At 30.3% G+C, this 17735-nt stretch overlaps 1 protein-coding gene across 1 annotated transcript in view; it reads right to left on the bottom strand.

Moving 5' to 3' along the window:
• Nucleotides 1-439: 439 nt before the first annotated feature.
• LOC107436279 (Heparan sulfate 3-O sulfotransferase-B) overlaps nucleotides 440-17735 on the bottom strand; it is a 31794-nt gene continuing 14498 nt past the window's right edge. Inside the window, exon 2 of the mRNA XM_016047921.3 lies at nucleotides 440-2488. Within this exon, the coding sequence (XP_015903407.1) occupies nucleotides 1864-2488 (625 nt within the window). The 3' untranslated portion in view covers nucleotides 440-1863. The remainder of the gene's footprint in view (nucleotides 2489-17735) is intronic.

The raw sequence follows: 17735 nt of genomic DNA, 5'->3' as shown, positions 1-17735 counted from the left end.
TAGCATCTGATCCAGCCAAACAGAAGTGACTTGTTGGGACAGTTTTGGTCCATACTGAAGGAAGAAGAAATGTCGTTTTCGAAACGAATTTTACTATAAGATATTTTGATTAACGCACTTTGTTTTGGCAATGTGGAAACTCACATAAAATTTAAAAGTACTCAATTAGTCTGTAAATGTAAGTGCAACGAAAAATTTAATGAATAAAAGGGAAAAGGACAGTGCGGGATCAATAAGCACATATTTTTTTTAAAAATGTCATTCATTTTAACAATTTTCTGGTGATTTCTGAAAATTCTGTAGATTCAAATGAAAATGGAAAATCGCTGCTAAAACACGTAAAAACTATCGAAAAATATGCTAGTATTTTTACTAAGCAGATCGTTTAAGCATGCAATAAATAGTGAGGCAATAGGTTTCGAATAAATAAACAAACAAGTTGATAGTATAATAATGAATATACACTTTATTTACAAATATTTATACAAATTGATTTTTTGTAAAAACATGGCATCAGAATAATCATGTGTCATACAAATTTTGAATCAGCACAAATGCTTGCTGAGCATGAAAATAAATCTAATACAACGACGACGTATATTTTTACTAAAAAATTGCTTAAAATATTTAAAATATATTTTTGTGCGTCAGCAGAAATCATAAAAGTATATTACAAATTGTTTGATATAGAATGTTCTTTACTTTTAAACAAAATATCTTACAGTTTGTTAACAATGCAATAGTAAATTAATAAACATAGATTGAAAACAAATTTGCACAAATATTGAAAAATATTTGCACAGATTATAAAAATTGAAATAAAAAAGTATAATAGTTTTTATTGTTAAATTAGACAGTTTACGTAAATAACGGTTAAAAAACGTATATGATTTTAAAAAAATTCGTCGTAAATTAAGAAATATTCAATTTTATAGGTTTCGTAAACACATTGTTAGAAAAATACAATAAAAATGAAAAAAAAGCAAAGTTTTGAATAAACTACATAAAAACACAGATCTACAAGAAAAAGTTGTAGTTGTTTTATTAAAAAGAAAGAGTTAAATATAAATGTAATGCTGTAGCACAATTTGTGGACAAAGGTTGTAATTTCTATCATTAAAGCTGTTTAGATTTTTCATTTAATTTATTATAGAAAAAAAAAATATTTCTCGAAAAATAGTTTTCTCGAACAAATTAATTATTTTTTGCTATTTTCAGATAAAAGAAAGCCAATTTCAATCTACTTTTAGTTGCAAATGCATTATTTATTTTTGCAACAATATGTTTATAATTATAATAATTTTATTCAATTAGGAAAAACCTCGACCTCAGATGAGACACCGAAATTAAGTATTAATTAATTGTAAAAATATTTCAAAAATAAGATAGAAGTTTTAAAGTAATATCTTTAAATTTCCTAAAAGCACTTTCAATGAATAATATAATATTGATTTCAGAAGCATTACAAAATTTCACCTTTTATAACAATTGCTTTCAATATGTTTTGGAATTTGTCTCTCTTTAAACTTCAATTGGAATGAATTTTTATAAAATAGATAATCTAAAAAAATATATCACAATTATTTATAAAGAGGAAATCAAATACAAAGTTCTTTTCTTAATTCAATTCCCATTCCATTACGGAACGGAACGTTTGGCGAACGTCTTCCCCTTGAAGACAATATCATGAAACACACTCAAATGGAACAAGCTCAGAAACATATATTGAGTTACCGGACGATATAGAACGAATTTCGAACATTCCTTCAGGATTTCGAAAAGCTTGTAGAAGAGAGCACTAACACAATTTTCATTGCCTGATATGATTTGTGGAAGGGCCTTTTCCTTCAATTACCCTTCCTGTCATAGCCATCCGAAGTCCCTGCCCACCATCTGATAAAATTTGAGGTTGAAGGGCCTATAAAAGTCCCTTAACCTCGTTATAGTGGATGGAGTAATATCGGGGTGAGTTCTGCCCTTGGTCTTGCCCAGGCAGTGTGGATTCCCGTTGCCTTCGGACTTTTTAAGACAAGGGAATCCTTTGGTCTCGTTAAAATAGAAGTGCTTGTCGGTTATAATCCTCTTCAGACCAAGGAAGTCCTGGACAAGGGCCATTTCACCTGCAGGGTCCTTGATGAGATTCTCTCCACTTACAAAGTGGATTTGTCTCAAGTGGAAGAATTTTATCCACCATTCCAGAAACCTGGAGTACACACCGATCCTGATGGCACTCCAGGACGTGTCCACCAATCCGGTGGTGGAGTTTCGAAACGTCATTTTGTCGAAGGATGGACTGGTGCCCAAGCCTCTCTTGCTGGCTGTTTGGGTGTAGTCCGAGATTGCTCTCGTGACTGGGTCTCTGACCACAACAATGAGCTTCACCAATGGCGACATGCGATGAAGACGATGAGGAACTTCTCTAGTGATGAAGTAACTTGGAGTTTTTTCCATTGTTATTTGGCCATCCAAGCTCGTCGGCATTTGTTGTCTGTAATAGTAAAAAAAAAAGCTATTAAATAAATCTAACATAATATCTTTGATTTTTACGAAATAATATTTAGATACTGTTAATGTGAAAAAACACATTTGTTTATTTTCATACAGGGTGAACATTAGTGATTGGTAATTGCTCATCCTACAAAGAGAAATATTACTTGTAATGAAGTAATGTAGATCGAATTTTGATAGGTTTTATTTATCTTTTTTTCTATTTTGTGACACATAAATAGTCGTTCATAGGGTCATATGATCAGTCCTGAAATTTTGCCCTTTCAGAAACATCTTTTACAGCTTAAACATCTTATGTTTGTTAGAAACCCAATTTTCATTTAATGAGGAATCCCTTCTCCAGTTCGCTACGTGCTCGTTATCCCTCGCGCCTGCTTTCTCTGTTTATTTCCAACTGCTTCACTTGCTCATAGGATACTGATTCATATTCATTCAAGTTTGTCGCTGTATGAGTGATAGTACTGTTTTATAAACAATTTACAAAAATATACAGCATATAATTCATAATTATAAATTCCTGTATTTGGAAATCAGATTAGACAGATTTAATTTTTTTTATTTAATCATAAATGCGAAAAAGTGTGTGAAAAGACATGCACCGTAAAAACTGCTTGGGTAGAGTCTCCAAACAATTGTGTTATGAAACATTTTGAGTTTACACCAATTTTAATATTGATATGCACTTTAAGGGATAGTATTCAAATCTGAATAGCAATCCTGAACCATATTCCAGGCATAAAATTATTTGTGAATTATCTTCTTTACCGAAAACACTAATTTTGGCATATTTTGGATATCACCAGTAGATTGCTTACAGCCGAGTACGAGATGTCTTGAATTTATTGTTATCTTCAATGCTACCAAACATCTACAGATGCAAGATGTTTTTAGTTATGTAATAAGAATAATTATATTTTAGCTTTTAAGTATCGGTCAATTGCATTAAATATTTTTCTTAGATTTCACTTCTATCAGCATCTGTTCTACTAAGCCTAGTTTGAATTCAAAATAATATACTTTATGTAATTTGTGCATGTTTGATGGACAAAATAATTTTATTTTAAGAATTAGTATTTGTATGCATCCGAAATTAATGATTCTTCTTTATATTGTATCCTGAAAATAACTTTTTATTCACTCTTAGGTGTATCATATCTCACTGTAGCTAGAAATTTCAGTGTTACTGAATATCAAAAATAGTGCCAGCTGTTTTACACCAAATAGTGTAAAAGAACATTTTTGGTGTTTCATTAAACCAAGAACTACCATGAACCAAGAATTAAGTATGATCATCAATTTGGTGCAAAAGAATTCCCACCATTTTTTGTCTAAAGATACACTAAAATGTCTTACAATGTAGTAACAAAAGAAGTAAAATAGTAATGTTCCAGGTTTGAAACACAAATTTAGGCTGAATACGGTATTCAACATAAGTAGCACAAAGGTTTGTCAATTTGGTTGATTATGTTCTACTTATTCATCAAAATGCCTCTCTTCGTAAACTATTAAGCCTCATTAAAACTGAAATATCTCTCTCAACTATTAGGTAACCTGCATAAATTAATAAACGGAATTGAAATGAAAATATAGCACAGTTTGTTTTGGTACCTAATTTTTCATTTCTGCCCAAGTTAAAGCTCAATTCGTTTTGGGTTTTCATTGCCAACGTGTGAACAGAAATTTACTCGGTTTTGGGACCATGTATTATTAATTAATGTAATGTAGTTAATAAAATTTAAAAAATTGTGGTGTTGAATTTTATATTTAATTTTTGAAACTTTTAATATGCAATAAGTTTATCCATAAGGCATCCTCATCGTCCTGGAATTGCTGTCTTGTAGAGTTTAAGATTTTGGATCCTTCTTTTCAGTTGTAGTTTTTTTATCATTGGTAATTTTGAGTGATTTAAGATGCTTTGGAATTTTTTTCTTTACATCTAGTTCAAGGTTTTCCGCTGTATGGAAAGAGAAAATTGAACAATTACCTGAAATTATTCACAAACTTTCAACTACAAGAAAATGAGACCAATAAAAAAAATGTTGCAAAATAGAGTTTCCTCTAGATCTTGATCCTCCAGGCTTTCCGTCTATTAATCTTTTGACATTTTTTCCAAGACCATTTTTAGGATGTGTACAAACCATTAGATTATTTTTTTATTATATATACTAAAATGTATGGTTTCTCATATTTTTTATCGATTTCTTTCTTTGTTCTGATCCTCCAATGTCAATCCTCACAAATTGAACCAAAAACCTTCCATAAAATTTTCTTTTCCCATATGCTTAAGAGATCAGAAATATATAAAGCAAATAAAACTATCGCTATTTATTGCTGCAAATATTTCCTAAATACATTTATTATTTATTATCTTCCATATTCTCCCCACGAAGAATATTTTTATTCTAAAATTGAAAAGGGTAATTTTTATAGCATCTTCCCCATATTCATCCCTCTTTATAAGCATTTTTATTCTCTATGACTTCACATAATAAAAGAACCCCCGAATAGACCAGGTGACACTGACATATTAAGCAAGAAGGACTGGGAGAGGGGAGGATCGTCTGCACGAGGAACTCAAACCTTGATAACATATCCAACAACGCAGAAGGGACCGCGATACTGACAAAAATAGAATGCCTTGAATAACAAAAAACATAGCTCCATAGAAACATAGCTCCAGAAATTCGTCAGGAGTTGTCATATATTTTTTCCACCTTAGCATATTAGAAGCCGCTGGACCGTACGTATTTTTTTCTTTCCTTTTTTTTCCGACAATCCCGAATCTTTTATTGTCAGAGATTTCTGTTGCGTTTCCTCTTGAATGGATTTTCTGGTAGCTTTATGGAAGAAATATAAAGCTGAGGGGACCCCAAATCTTATTTTTTCTCTTAAAGAACAACCCTGGTGTAATGTTGCTTTCCATATTTTTTATTATCTTTTTTTATGGTGCCTATTTTAGTACCGTTTTGTATGTTAAATTTGTTTTATATAAAAGAAGAAGTATGCGTAATTTAATATGTCTTGGTTTTTTTTCGTCTTGTAGCTTGGAGTTTCGGCACAACCATTTTCTGCTATTAAATATTGCGTTTAAAAAAATAAATATTTTAAATAAATATCTTTATTTTCCAATGTTAATGAAAGTATTTGAATCATGGATGCAATACACTTTGAAGATAGTTTGCGCAATAAAAAAATCAACGTGACCAAATTTCAAAATTGAGACTTTATATATCTGGCATTTTCATATTATTATAAAACAAAAAATATTTCTTTAATATTAATAAATTTTGTTTTATTAGTTTTAAAAATTCTGCTTTAGCGTTCATAGCATTAGCAGTGGAAGGAAAGTAGTTACAAAGTGGAAACTTATCCCTTACGCTTATTATCAAAGCGGAAACTTATCACTTTTCGGAACTTATCACTTACGTTGTTTTTTAATTTGTACGGTAGTATACAGTATTAGAAAAATACATTATATTAAAGCTTCGATAACGATCAACCTATCTTTCTTAATCCTGTACAGTACGCAAAAACGAGAAATGAACACCATGAATAATTTTGATTTAATGATCAGATTTTCCCGTACTATAGGACTCAATCTTACTGGTTCAAGGACCTGATCCATATATGATAATTAATTCATGCCAACGATGTTTTAAGTTACTAAATTAGACACATTCACTGAATTAACATACACTTTTTCCAAGAGATTTAGATTCCTTACCTCAAAATATGCGAGATGAACGCAATAGTTTTGAAAAATCAAATACTTAAAAAAGTCGTGTAGTTAAAATTTGATTTCTAAAGAGTACTAAATAAGTATTCTACTAACTAACTAATTGACGCAACTAAGTATTCGATGATAACTAACTCGTTAACTATGCATTCGACAATAAGTATTAAGTATTCGACTGATTCCGTTCAAATTGCAAAGTTTGATTTTGAAAGTCTATTTATATATTCGATTATTATCAACAACAAAAAAATAATAAATAGTTATTTAAATTATTTTTTGCACGGACTAATCTTCGGATATATGAATTTTATAATTGTATCCAAAAACTTTTCAATTCACCTAAAGATATATCGAGATATGGCGAAATACTCATAAATAAAAATTAGCGCTGAGAAGTCCAAACTTTGAACCGTTTTTTCTAACCAATGTAACCATATTTTCCACATTGCGTCTTCTCCACATATTTTGAGTGTAAGGATTCAAATCCATTGAAAAAAAACACATTTTATTCGGAGAAACTGAACTGTATTGTCTTATTTCGTAAATTATACTAATGTCTACTGTTATCAATAAGAATATCTTAAACCACTATCGTGAACCTTTAAGATTGAGTCCTAGTGCGTGAAAATCTGATCTGTAAATCAAAAGTTACTCTTTTTACTGAACTCCAAAAAAACGGACCTTCCTGTATAACTTTTGATTTAATGATCGGACCTTCACGTTCTAGGACTCAATCTTAATGGTTTGTGGAGGTGACCTCAAATGTGCTGATTAATAGTGCAAACAATATTTTAAGTTACAAAATCAGACGCAAAAACGTACTTTTTCTAAATAAACATGCCCTTTTTTTAACCGATTCGGATTTCGAACCCCGATGATATAGGGAGTAGCCGTAATCTAGGAAATATAGTCTACATAGTTTGGTCAGCAGAGCGATCCAAAGTCTGGACCCTTAAATGTTAATTTTACTTTTACGTTTTTTGTCATATATCGAGAACTTTTTAAGCTAATTTAAAATATTTTCTGAACACAGATACAATATTCTTTAATTCAAAGATGATTCCACGGAAAAATACATTTTAGTAAATTTTTTTTTTATTTATCTTTATTATTTTATTAAGTAATAGTCAGCAAAGCTTTTGAATTGTAAGGTATGCAATTTTTTGAATCATTTTAAAATATGTATTTTTACATTGCAAAATACAAAATTTGAATGACATAGGTTGAATAGTTTCTGAGAAATCAAATTTTAACAGTAAGACTTCTTTAAATTCATTTACGACTATACTATAATTTTCTATATATATGACTACCTTAAATCAAAAATTTATTAACATATTTGAGGTTATTCACTCAATTATTAGATCAACTATTACGGTCCGTTATGGGTGGTCCGTTATTTCTTGGCGAACTGTACATATTTCCGAATAATGTAATATTTTTGCAGACGTTTAACAACAGATTACTATGGCTTTAGATCTGAAGTTTAAAAAGCATATAAATAACGAATTCGTCGTGCCCCTTAACGAACGAAAAAAAAATAAGTTACGGGTGCACTTTTTAGAAAAATTGTTGGATGAGAGTTATGGATTTATAAAACAGGGAGTGCAACGTAATCTAATTTAAAACTTATTATGAATTAAGAAAAAATATAAAATGCCTATCATTATTCAATGATAATGATCATTACCTATTCAATAAAGGAAATAGATCTTCAATAGGTGGAATTGCCATTTCAAAACGAACAATACAGAAAATTAAAAACGGACCACTTAGAACAAGATCTAATAATCGGATTTTTTCGTTCTAGGTCTTAATCTTAATGGTTTAAAGTGATGATCTCAAATATGCTAATTAATTTGGGCAGACGATATTTTACGTTATGAAACCCGACACAAAAACTCACTTTCCCACAGTAAACATACCTTTTTTTGACAGAATGAAATATCTGATCCCAAAATATAGTGGCTGCCTGCGATCTGGGAAATATGGTCCCTTGGCTAGGAGAGAGGTCCAAACTTCAGACCCTTGAATTTTACTTTTTTCGTATTTCGCCATATCTTGAATACTTTTAAACTTAAGTGAGCAATTTTCGCATACAATTATAAAATCCGTGAAAGGGTCGCAGATTTAAATTTAAATTTCTCATGAACTATTTGATCAATTTAGCTGGAATTTTTCATTTTATCTCATAAAATTACATTCTATTGTAAAACGTAAAAAAATTGTTTATTCATATAATAAATTCATATTCGTCATAAAAAAAACATGTTTATTCAGAGAAAGTTAGCTTTTGTGACTGATTTTATAACTTAAAGTATCGTCTGCATATTTGACTTCACCCTATAAAACCCATTTGATCAAAAGTTATTCTAAGTGTTCTATTTTATTATCACTATACATTTTCATAGGCGCACGTTTTAAGATATGTCCAATATAAATAGTTCACCAACAATTTATTGCCATGTATAAGTATTTTATTTCCAGTGGCGTAATTTTATTTTCTAAATTGTGAAGATTTAAAAAGAAACTAAATTTTCTGGAGAAAACTTAATTGTTTGCACGGATCAACAGATAAATGTAGAATTTAACTAGGCACATAAAATCCATCAACATTTGATGACATTCTTGCTTCTACTATCGCCAATTCTCGCGCCAAAATCTATTCGAGTGTCTACTTTCAACTCAAAACTCTCCAAAACAATTCAATATACGTTTTAATACCTCACAATAGTCGAGAATAAAAATAAGAGGAAAAAATGCTCCAGAAAAACGAAGTTAAGAGCCTCTACTATTCGAACCATTGATCAAAAGAACTTTTTTATTCCATCGAACCCTGGCCTCTTCCACACGTTCTCTCAATCCTGTAGCAAATAGAAAAGGACTGGAAGAACTGTTTTTATTTCATTTCATTTCCCTTTTTTTCTTTTATTCTTTCGTTCCATCATCCCTNTTTGCCATACAAAAAAATGCCATAGGATATTCCTATGGGGTTTTGCCTATGGCAAAATTTTGCCATTCAAAAAAATGCCATAGAATTTTCCTATGGGGTTTTGCCTATGGCAAAACCCCATAGGAATATCCTATGGCATTTTTTATGGCAAACCTATGGCAAATTTTCCTAAGGGAATCCATCGAAAAAAATGTATTTTCATTTAGAGAGAGAGTATGTTTTTTGTCTGATTTCGTGATTTAAAATATCGCCCGTACTAATCAATTAGCATATTTGAGGTCACTCTTTCGAACCAATAAGATTGAGTCCTAGAACGTGAAGATCCGATCATTAGATCAAAAGTTATTCAAGGATTGAATTTTTTCTTTTGCCCACAGCACATTCCTTGAATAAAAATATCTTTTTTGATGAATTTGGTTTCTTTACCCTCAAAATATAAGTAGGAGCAGCCGCAATCTGGATAATACGATCTCGATAGTTTTATCAAGAAAGCAGTCCAAAGTTTGAACCTCTAATGTCACTTTTTGTTTTTACGTATTTAACCACATCTCGTAAACTTTTTTTTATCGAATTTAAAAGGTTTTTGCACACAATTATGAATTCCTCTTCACCGAGTATAATGATTGGCAAAAAGTTATACAAAAGCTGTAATCTATGTATTTTAAAGAATGCAATTTTTGAAAAATAAATTGGAATGAAATCAGACGGACAGTTTCTGATAAGTACAATTTTATACATACGAATTGTTTAAAATTCGATTTCTCGGAAACTATTAGTCCAATTACATTCAAATTTTCTATTTTTCCATTCAAAACTTTATTTTTTAAGATGCTGTAAAAATTAACATATCGAGCAATTCAAAATTTTTCCGACTTTTATCAAGTAAAATAATAAAAATAATAAAAAATGATCAATGAAAATTTTATACTTTGTATTAAAATATCTTAAGAATTCTAAGAAAAACGAACTTTATAATTGAGAGTAAAATTTTTTGATTCTTTTAAAAATGTGGGACGACTGTATAAATAAAATTCGACTAAATTTCGGACCACTTTCTTGACTAAACTATAGGGATGATATTTCTCAGATTGCGTTTTGTCTCCATATTTAGAAGCTAAAAAATTCATATTCGTCATGAAAAAACATGTTTATTCATATAAGAAATTCATGCTCGTCAAAAAAAACATGTTTATTCATATAATAAATTCATATTCGTCATAAGAAAAAGCATGTTTATTCAGAGAAAGTTAGCTTTTGTGACCGATTTTGTACCTTAAAGTTATCATTTACATAATTGAGGTCACCCTTTAAAACCATTTGATCAAAAGCTATTTTATTTTATATTTTATTTTATAACCGTCGTTGAACAGCCGACCCAATGTTGGGTTTACAATGTTGGGGCCGGAAAACAAGGAAACTCCTGTATCAGTACCTCCAGAGGTCTTGATTTGTTATGGGGACATGGAGGACTTTGTGACTCGATAGATTTAACGTCCATCAGTCACCATTTACTACACGGGGAGTCTTCGGCCTGCTGGGATCGAACCCAAGACCTCTTGGACATAGGCCCAGTGACCTACCAATCAGGCTATCCCGGCCTGATCAAAAGTTATTCTAAGTGTTTTAGTTTTAAGCTATGTCCAATATAAATAGTTCACCAACAATTCATTGCCATGCATAAATATTTTATTTCCATTGGCGTAATTTTATTTCCTAAAGTGTGAAGATTTAAAAAGAAACTAAATTTTCTAGAGAAAACTCAATTGTTTACACGGATCAACAGACAAATGTGGAATTTAACTAGGCACATAAAATCCATCAACATTTGATGACATTCTTACTTCTACTGTCGCCAATTCTCGCGCCAAAATCTATTCGAGTGCTACTTTCAACTCAAAACTCTCCAAAACAATTCAATATACGTTTTAATACCTCACAATAGTCGAGAATAAAAATAAGAGGAAAAAATGCTCCAGAAAAACGAAGTTAAGAGCCTCTACTATTCGAACCATTGATCAAAAGAACTTTTTTATTCCATCGAACCCTGGCCTCTTCCACACGTTCTCTCAATCCTGTAGCAAATAGAAAAGGACTGGAAGAACTGTTTTTATTTCATTTCATTTCCCTTTTTTTCTTTTATTCTTTCGTTCCATCATCCCTTCTCCCAGAGGCCACACTATTTCTTCGAAGAATGCCCCCGAAAGAAGAAAAAGAAAAAAAGAAAACATTCCTAGCGAGGAAAGAATGGAAAGAGGATTTATCCTTTTGCCGATGTACAGCTCTCTTTCGGTTAAGTTGCTTTAGGGATTTGGGCAAGAAAAAAAAGAGAATAAGTCATATATTTCGGAATAAACAAAAACATTGCGGTGTTGTTGTAACTGGAAAATGGAAAAAAGTGAGGATTTTTTTAATACTTTGTGAAAAAAGAGAGAAAAAAGGAAAAACGATATTTGAATATAAACTGCAGTATCAATTTTATTTGAAACATTATCTTGTTGAATATTTTGTATGAAGCTTAATCGACTCATAAATCAAAAACACGTAAAATTTTGTAAGACGTTATAGCCTTCATTTGATTTATTTATTTATTTATTATTATTATTTTTGTATTTTTTTCTCGTACAAGACCCACTTAATATTTACAGTGGGATAAAAAAAATAAATCTGAACTGGATTCATGACACACTTAACATTTTTTTTTGATTCATTGAAGAAAACAGAAAAAGCTTTTATTTTCCTTAAGTTATTCGTAGACTTGCAAAACATTTTCTGCTTTTGACATTGCGGTGTTGTTGTAACGGCAAATGGAAAAAAAATGTAGAAATTTTTTCAATACTTTGTAAAAAGGGAAAAAAATGTACGAATAAAAACACAATTTTGATTTTATTTGAAATACTATTTTACCGAATGTTTTTCATGAAACTGAATGGATTCGTAATCCAATAAAAAAAAAACTTGCGAAATCTTTGCATCAGGTTTTTGCTTTGATTTGATTTGTTTGGAGTGATTGTTTATCCATATCTTTTGAATTCAATTCTCACTTAACATTATCAGTACACAGTAACTGCGATGTAATTCCATATTCGAAATTGTATAAACGAATACTTGATTAGAACTCAGAACCAAATAAAAATTCATATACACTTTAATGGAAGTACTTAAATTTAAACACCAGGAAATGGTAATGCTTAAACCAATTTTTATCTAATCCCCTTCTGGTGGCAAAAGTAGGTTGTTAAATGTCGACTTCAAGAAGTTGTAAGTTTGTTGACGTCAAGAAGGCTGCGTGCACAGAAGCAGAGCAGTACTGTTGCAAAAGGAATATGTTTTCAGGTTTCGTAATAAATACAATTATGTTCTCATAACATAATTTACATGCATGCATCAATCATAGTAAAAAATTCTATAAGATTTAAATTCTGTCAGCTTCAGTTTCACTAAGCCTAATTCGAATTCATTTTGATGTTCTCTTTGTGCTATTTCTACAGTCGATTGAACAATTTGAGCTAGGTTAAGCAAAACGAAAGCAAAAAGAAATTAAATATTATAAAATTATTTAATATGATTGATAGATTTATCCAAATCTCCTAATGAGAACATAATTATTTTTTTTTGCACTACTAAAAACTTACATGCCTTTTATAACAGTTAAATTCTATTTTCGTAAACTGTTCAGCAGCTACAATAAACTTTCAGTTTTTCGTGATCAATTGCAAGTATTCTAACAGGTTCTTAAACGTTCACCAAAATTGGTGAGAATAATCCATGAATAGATTAAATGTATCTCAGCTTTATGTAAGCTTTCTCAATTATTAGTGTTTAGTTTAACTACTTTTACACTTGATTTAAAATATTCATTCATACAGTTTTTGGACTTTTTCAAAACAAAATTCAGATCAGTATCACACCACACTATTTTGTCGTAAAAAAATATCTAGGAATTAATGCTTACAAAAATGAAATAATTTGAAGTTATTCAAATTTCTAAGAAATCACCATTTAGTCGATATGTTTTCGACCTAAATATAAATATTCAAAACCAATAAATATTTTACAATGTTTGCATTTTTTTATTAGTTCAAATAGGGTAGCGTTGGAGCAATTTTTCAAAAAGAAGGTTTCAAGCACTTTTTGCAGGAACGAATCCTTATCTAACCCTGTAAACATTAATCCACAATTATTTCTGCAAAACCATTGATACAAGCATTCATGTTAAACCATTAAACTGCAAGTAACCCTGTTTAACCAATGCTACAAGTAATCCTGTAAAACCATTGTTACAAGTAATCTTGTAAAACTATTGGTACAAGTAACCCTAAAAAACCATTGGTACAAGTAACCCTGTAAATCTATTAATCCCCAAGTAACCTTATAAAACCATTGTTTTGGCCGCAGTCAAAATACAAAATACAAACCCCAGTCAGGGAAGATTAAATTTTATCTCTATTTTCTGTAATTATGTGTAAAAAAATTTCTATTCGCTGAAAAACTTTTCGAGTTATATGAAGTAAAAAAAGGTGAAGTTAACATCAAGAAGTTAAAGCTTTCGCCTGCTCTCTTCATCAAACTGTTAAGACCATATTTACCAGATTTCGGCTAACCCCCTCCCCATAATTTAAGAATTAAGAATAAAATCAGTTGAAAAAGGGTTATCTTTATGCAGAGAAAAAAAATTTAGTCCAATTTCTTAATTTAAAATATTGTCTGCACTAATTACTATATTTTATGTCACCCCTATGACCATGCGTGAAAATCTGATCACTGAATCCAAAATTGATCATTGTGTTCCGTTTTTTTCCCATGCAATATACATTCATTCACTGTTAATTGCTGTATATCATACACTGTATATTCAGTAGATTATATTTCATTTTAATCCGTTATCCTCTACTTTTTATTTATTAATAATAAAAGTGAGGAGACAATTTGTTAGATTAAAATTAATTCTTTGAAGTAATGAAATTAAATTTTTCTTTCATCACAACTTCAACTGCAATTATATATTAGGTTTCTTAAGCTGAAAAAATAATACATAATATGAGAATGAAAAAAAACTTGGAAAAAAAATAAAATTAATGATGACAAAAGCACCGCTGATGCAATGAGCAAGATGAGATCACATTTCCGTTGTTATCTATTGTGCTAGTGCATCAATAACAAGCCTTAGAATGCAGAACACAAATAATAGGAAGTTTGGGGGGAAGTTTTTTTTCTGTTCTTTTTTTACGTATAAAACGGCCCATTGTCGGCATTTTGAATTGGTAAAACATTTTACAAGCTATCATTAGGGGGCCAAGAATAAAATTTCAGAGTTATGAGATAAAAAGAGGTCTTCTTTTTGGGTGTCTAACTTTTGTAGTGCGCTGCGCAACTGCGCTTTGTTAGAAGAGGGAAAAAGTGGGGCAGGTGCTGTATTTCGTGTATTGTATTTAACACTATAGTGGCCCTAAAGGATTTTTTTTTCTCTTTTAAATTTTTTTTTTTTTGAATCCCCATAGGGTTTGTACTTTAGTTTCGTTTCAAACCACCCTCGCAACCCAATTTATTAAGGGTCATATGCAAATGCGGTCATGCTTGTGAATAGATGACAACCAATCAGAATACATTATTAGCTGTCACTAATTCATATTATTCATGAATAAATAATTTTATTGCATTATTTATTTTACTAATGTTAGAAAGTTTCTTTTTTGCCTTTTCATGAAGTTTTTGGGGAATAACGATTAATCTTAAAAAAATTTATAATAAATAAAATATGAAATGGACGATTTTTGATTAGTAATAAGAAAATTGTACGAGCTGCGAATAAATCAGACATTTAACAGAATGAAATAATAAAAAATATGTGTGAAAAGAAAAAGTGAAATGTGATCTTTGAATAAAATGAGAAAGAAATTTATAAAACCTCATTTATTGATTTACTCATTTTAATAAATGCATATATAACAATAAATATAATCATAAAGCTGAAAATCAATGTAGATTTAAGCTGACATTTAAACATTATTTTCTATTGAATAAAGTGAAATAAAATTGTAGTTAAAAACTATCATTTGAAAAAAATAATATTTTCAAAAGAACTCTGAAGTAAGTCTTTGCATTTCTATCACATGTAGTTATTTTACTCATTTTCCTTTTTCGTTTCTAAGGGGATTTCCCTAAAAATGTTTGTCATTTTTTGCAATATTGTATTTATTTATTTATTCAAGTATTTATTTTTATGTATTCATTTATTGATTCTCATAGTTATGTTTTATTTATTTATTTAGTTTTTTTTTTGCTATACAACCTAGATGAAAGGGTTCTGTTTTAAAGAATTTCTCTCCTTTGCAAAAAAAGATTTTCTCTCCTTAACAAACTTTCTCATTTTAAACGAACGTATTTTAGCTTGAACAATAACATCGACTTATTAAGTTAAACTATGTTTCTTCAATGTTGAACTATAGCATTGTGTAAATTGTAAGAATAATAAAGTATAAAATGGAATAATTCATACATTAATATAACAAATTTTGATGCCTTGCTAAGAATTATTTGTTCGATATTAAATCTTAAGGCATATAAATTTTTTTTTAATTTTTTTACTGCATAGTTACTGTTTTTTTTTAATATGTAGATTTATCAGATAAGTTGAGAGTTCTAATTATGGCTCATATGTCAATTTTATCCATTTTTTTCACTATATAATCAATTTTATATATATCAATTACATAATTTTTTTCAATATATAATCAATTTTATATATATCAATCTTATCAAATATACCAATCTTTTATCAAAATATCAATATCAATTTTCATCAATGCATCAATTTTATTAAATTATAATTACAATTTTTTTCACCCTTCCATTAATAATGTGAAGATTTACTATGTAGTTAATGTAAGTATTTTACTTTATAGTTCTATGGAGCTAAGCAGTTTAAACTTTTGCGCAGAATTTGACAATGTTTTTAACTACAGTTTTCAGAAATAAAACTCTCACTTTTAATGATTCAGCTTTGAACAATATTTCGTTAATTTCGAAATCCCGTAATTTTTGTGAGGAAATGTGAACTCTCAAATAAATGACGAAAATGTTTCCTCAACTCAAAACCTCATTGTAGGGCATTGTGGAAGATTATTGATTGGAATATTGAAACTAGGATGAAGAAGACTAGACGTTCGAAAATAAAATGACATATTAAGCTGACCGATCTCCGTGGTGGTCAAGGAGTTGGCCTCGTATCAGAGAGATCCCGAGTTCGAATCCCGTTTCGGGCATCTCCCTGTTCTATCTGTCTTTTTTGTGTTGTTAAGGTGACATTAATCCCCCTGTATGGTGCCTACGATGAAGCAATTATTTGAAAAGTTAGATACATTTGGTGCACTACAAGTTTTTTTATTTGAAAAAAAAAAATAGAATGACGAAAATATATATTTTTTTTTAATTTTAGCAAAAATCATTTCTTTGAAGAAGTGACGATAGTTATTTGCCTAATTTTGTTTTATCTGACACTATTTGAGAGTTATTAGACACTTTGATGAAATATTTGCTCGAAGCATTGAACTATACATACTAGAAGGCGATTTTGTAGAAACTGAAGAAAATTTCATGAAATTTGATTATTTACTGTGTAATACAAAAAGTGAGCAGATACTATTGTTCAATTTACACCAGTACTTTTAATGTCTATACTACAGTTTATAGAATGCAGGTTTACTAATAAAATACATGTTATCTTGTGAACATACAGATTTTTCTATAATTTGAATAGTTAGTACTTTTTCTTAATTTTAACAGTAACATATAGTTAATAAATATTTCTGTATAACATCCAGTGCATTAAAATATTATTTAAAATGTTGTGACATAGAATCCATGCATGCAAATACTTTTGGAAAGCTCAGCTCAGGTCCTTATCATCTCAAAACACATTTAACATTTGATCTCGGTCCAAAAGTGGCTTCTTTAGTCGCCACATAACCCTTGTGGTAGAAAGTGGTTGCCTAAAACGTTCTATTGTTCCATTTACAATTCTTTAAAAGAGGAGCAAAGAAGAAAATTACCAGTACCTTACAAAGACGAAGGACTAAAGATTCCGATCGCAATTCTTCATTGCAAATCGAAAAGTCTCTCGGTCCACTGGACCATAAAACCGTCCCTCTCCCCATCCCCGGTCCCTCATCCCCATTGTTCAAGGGGAGGGTGGAATTGTTGCTCTCAGAGGGAGTATTAGATGCTTGAGGAAGCATCCATAAAAGAAAAGAAAAGCGGGGTGCTTGACTCGAACCCAAAAGGTGTCGTGGGGGTGCTCGACGTCTTCGAGTGGTCCCTTGTTCTTCTTTGGCGTATTATGGCGTTGGATGGACACCCGCTGCCACAAGTAATGAAGGAGCTCGTCGGGTTACTGTGGTAAATGATGGTCCAGGGGAGATCTTTTTTTTTTAGAGAAGTTCTCTAACCGCAAAAGTACTTTGTCACCGTGGATTTTGCCACCCCTCCATTCCGATTCTAAATTTATTTATTGGAGGGGAGTGCTCGCTTATTGCGATTGTC

Source organism: Parasteatoda tepidariorum, chromosome 2 (genome assembly GCF_043381705.1).
Source record: "Parasteatoda tepidariorum isolate YZ-2023 chromosome 2, CAS_Ptep_4.0, whole genome shotgun sequence".
NCBI classification, from domain to species: Eukaryota; Metazoa; Arthropoda; class Arachnida; order Araneae; family Theridiidae; genus Parasteatoda; species Parasteatoda tepidariorum.
Note: the sequence above shows the minus strand (reverse complement) of the source record. Positions and strands in the feature narration are given on the sequence as shown.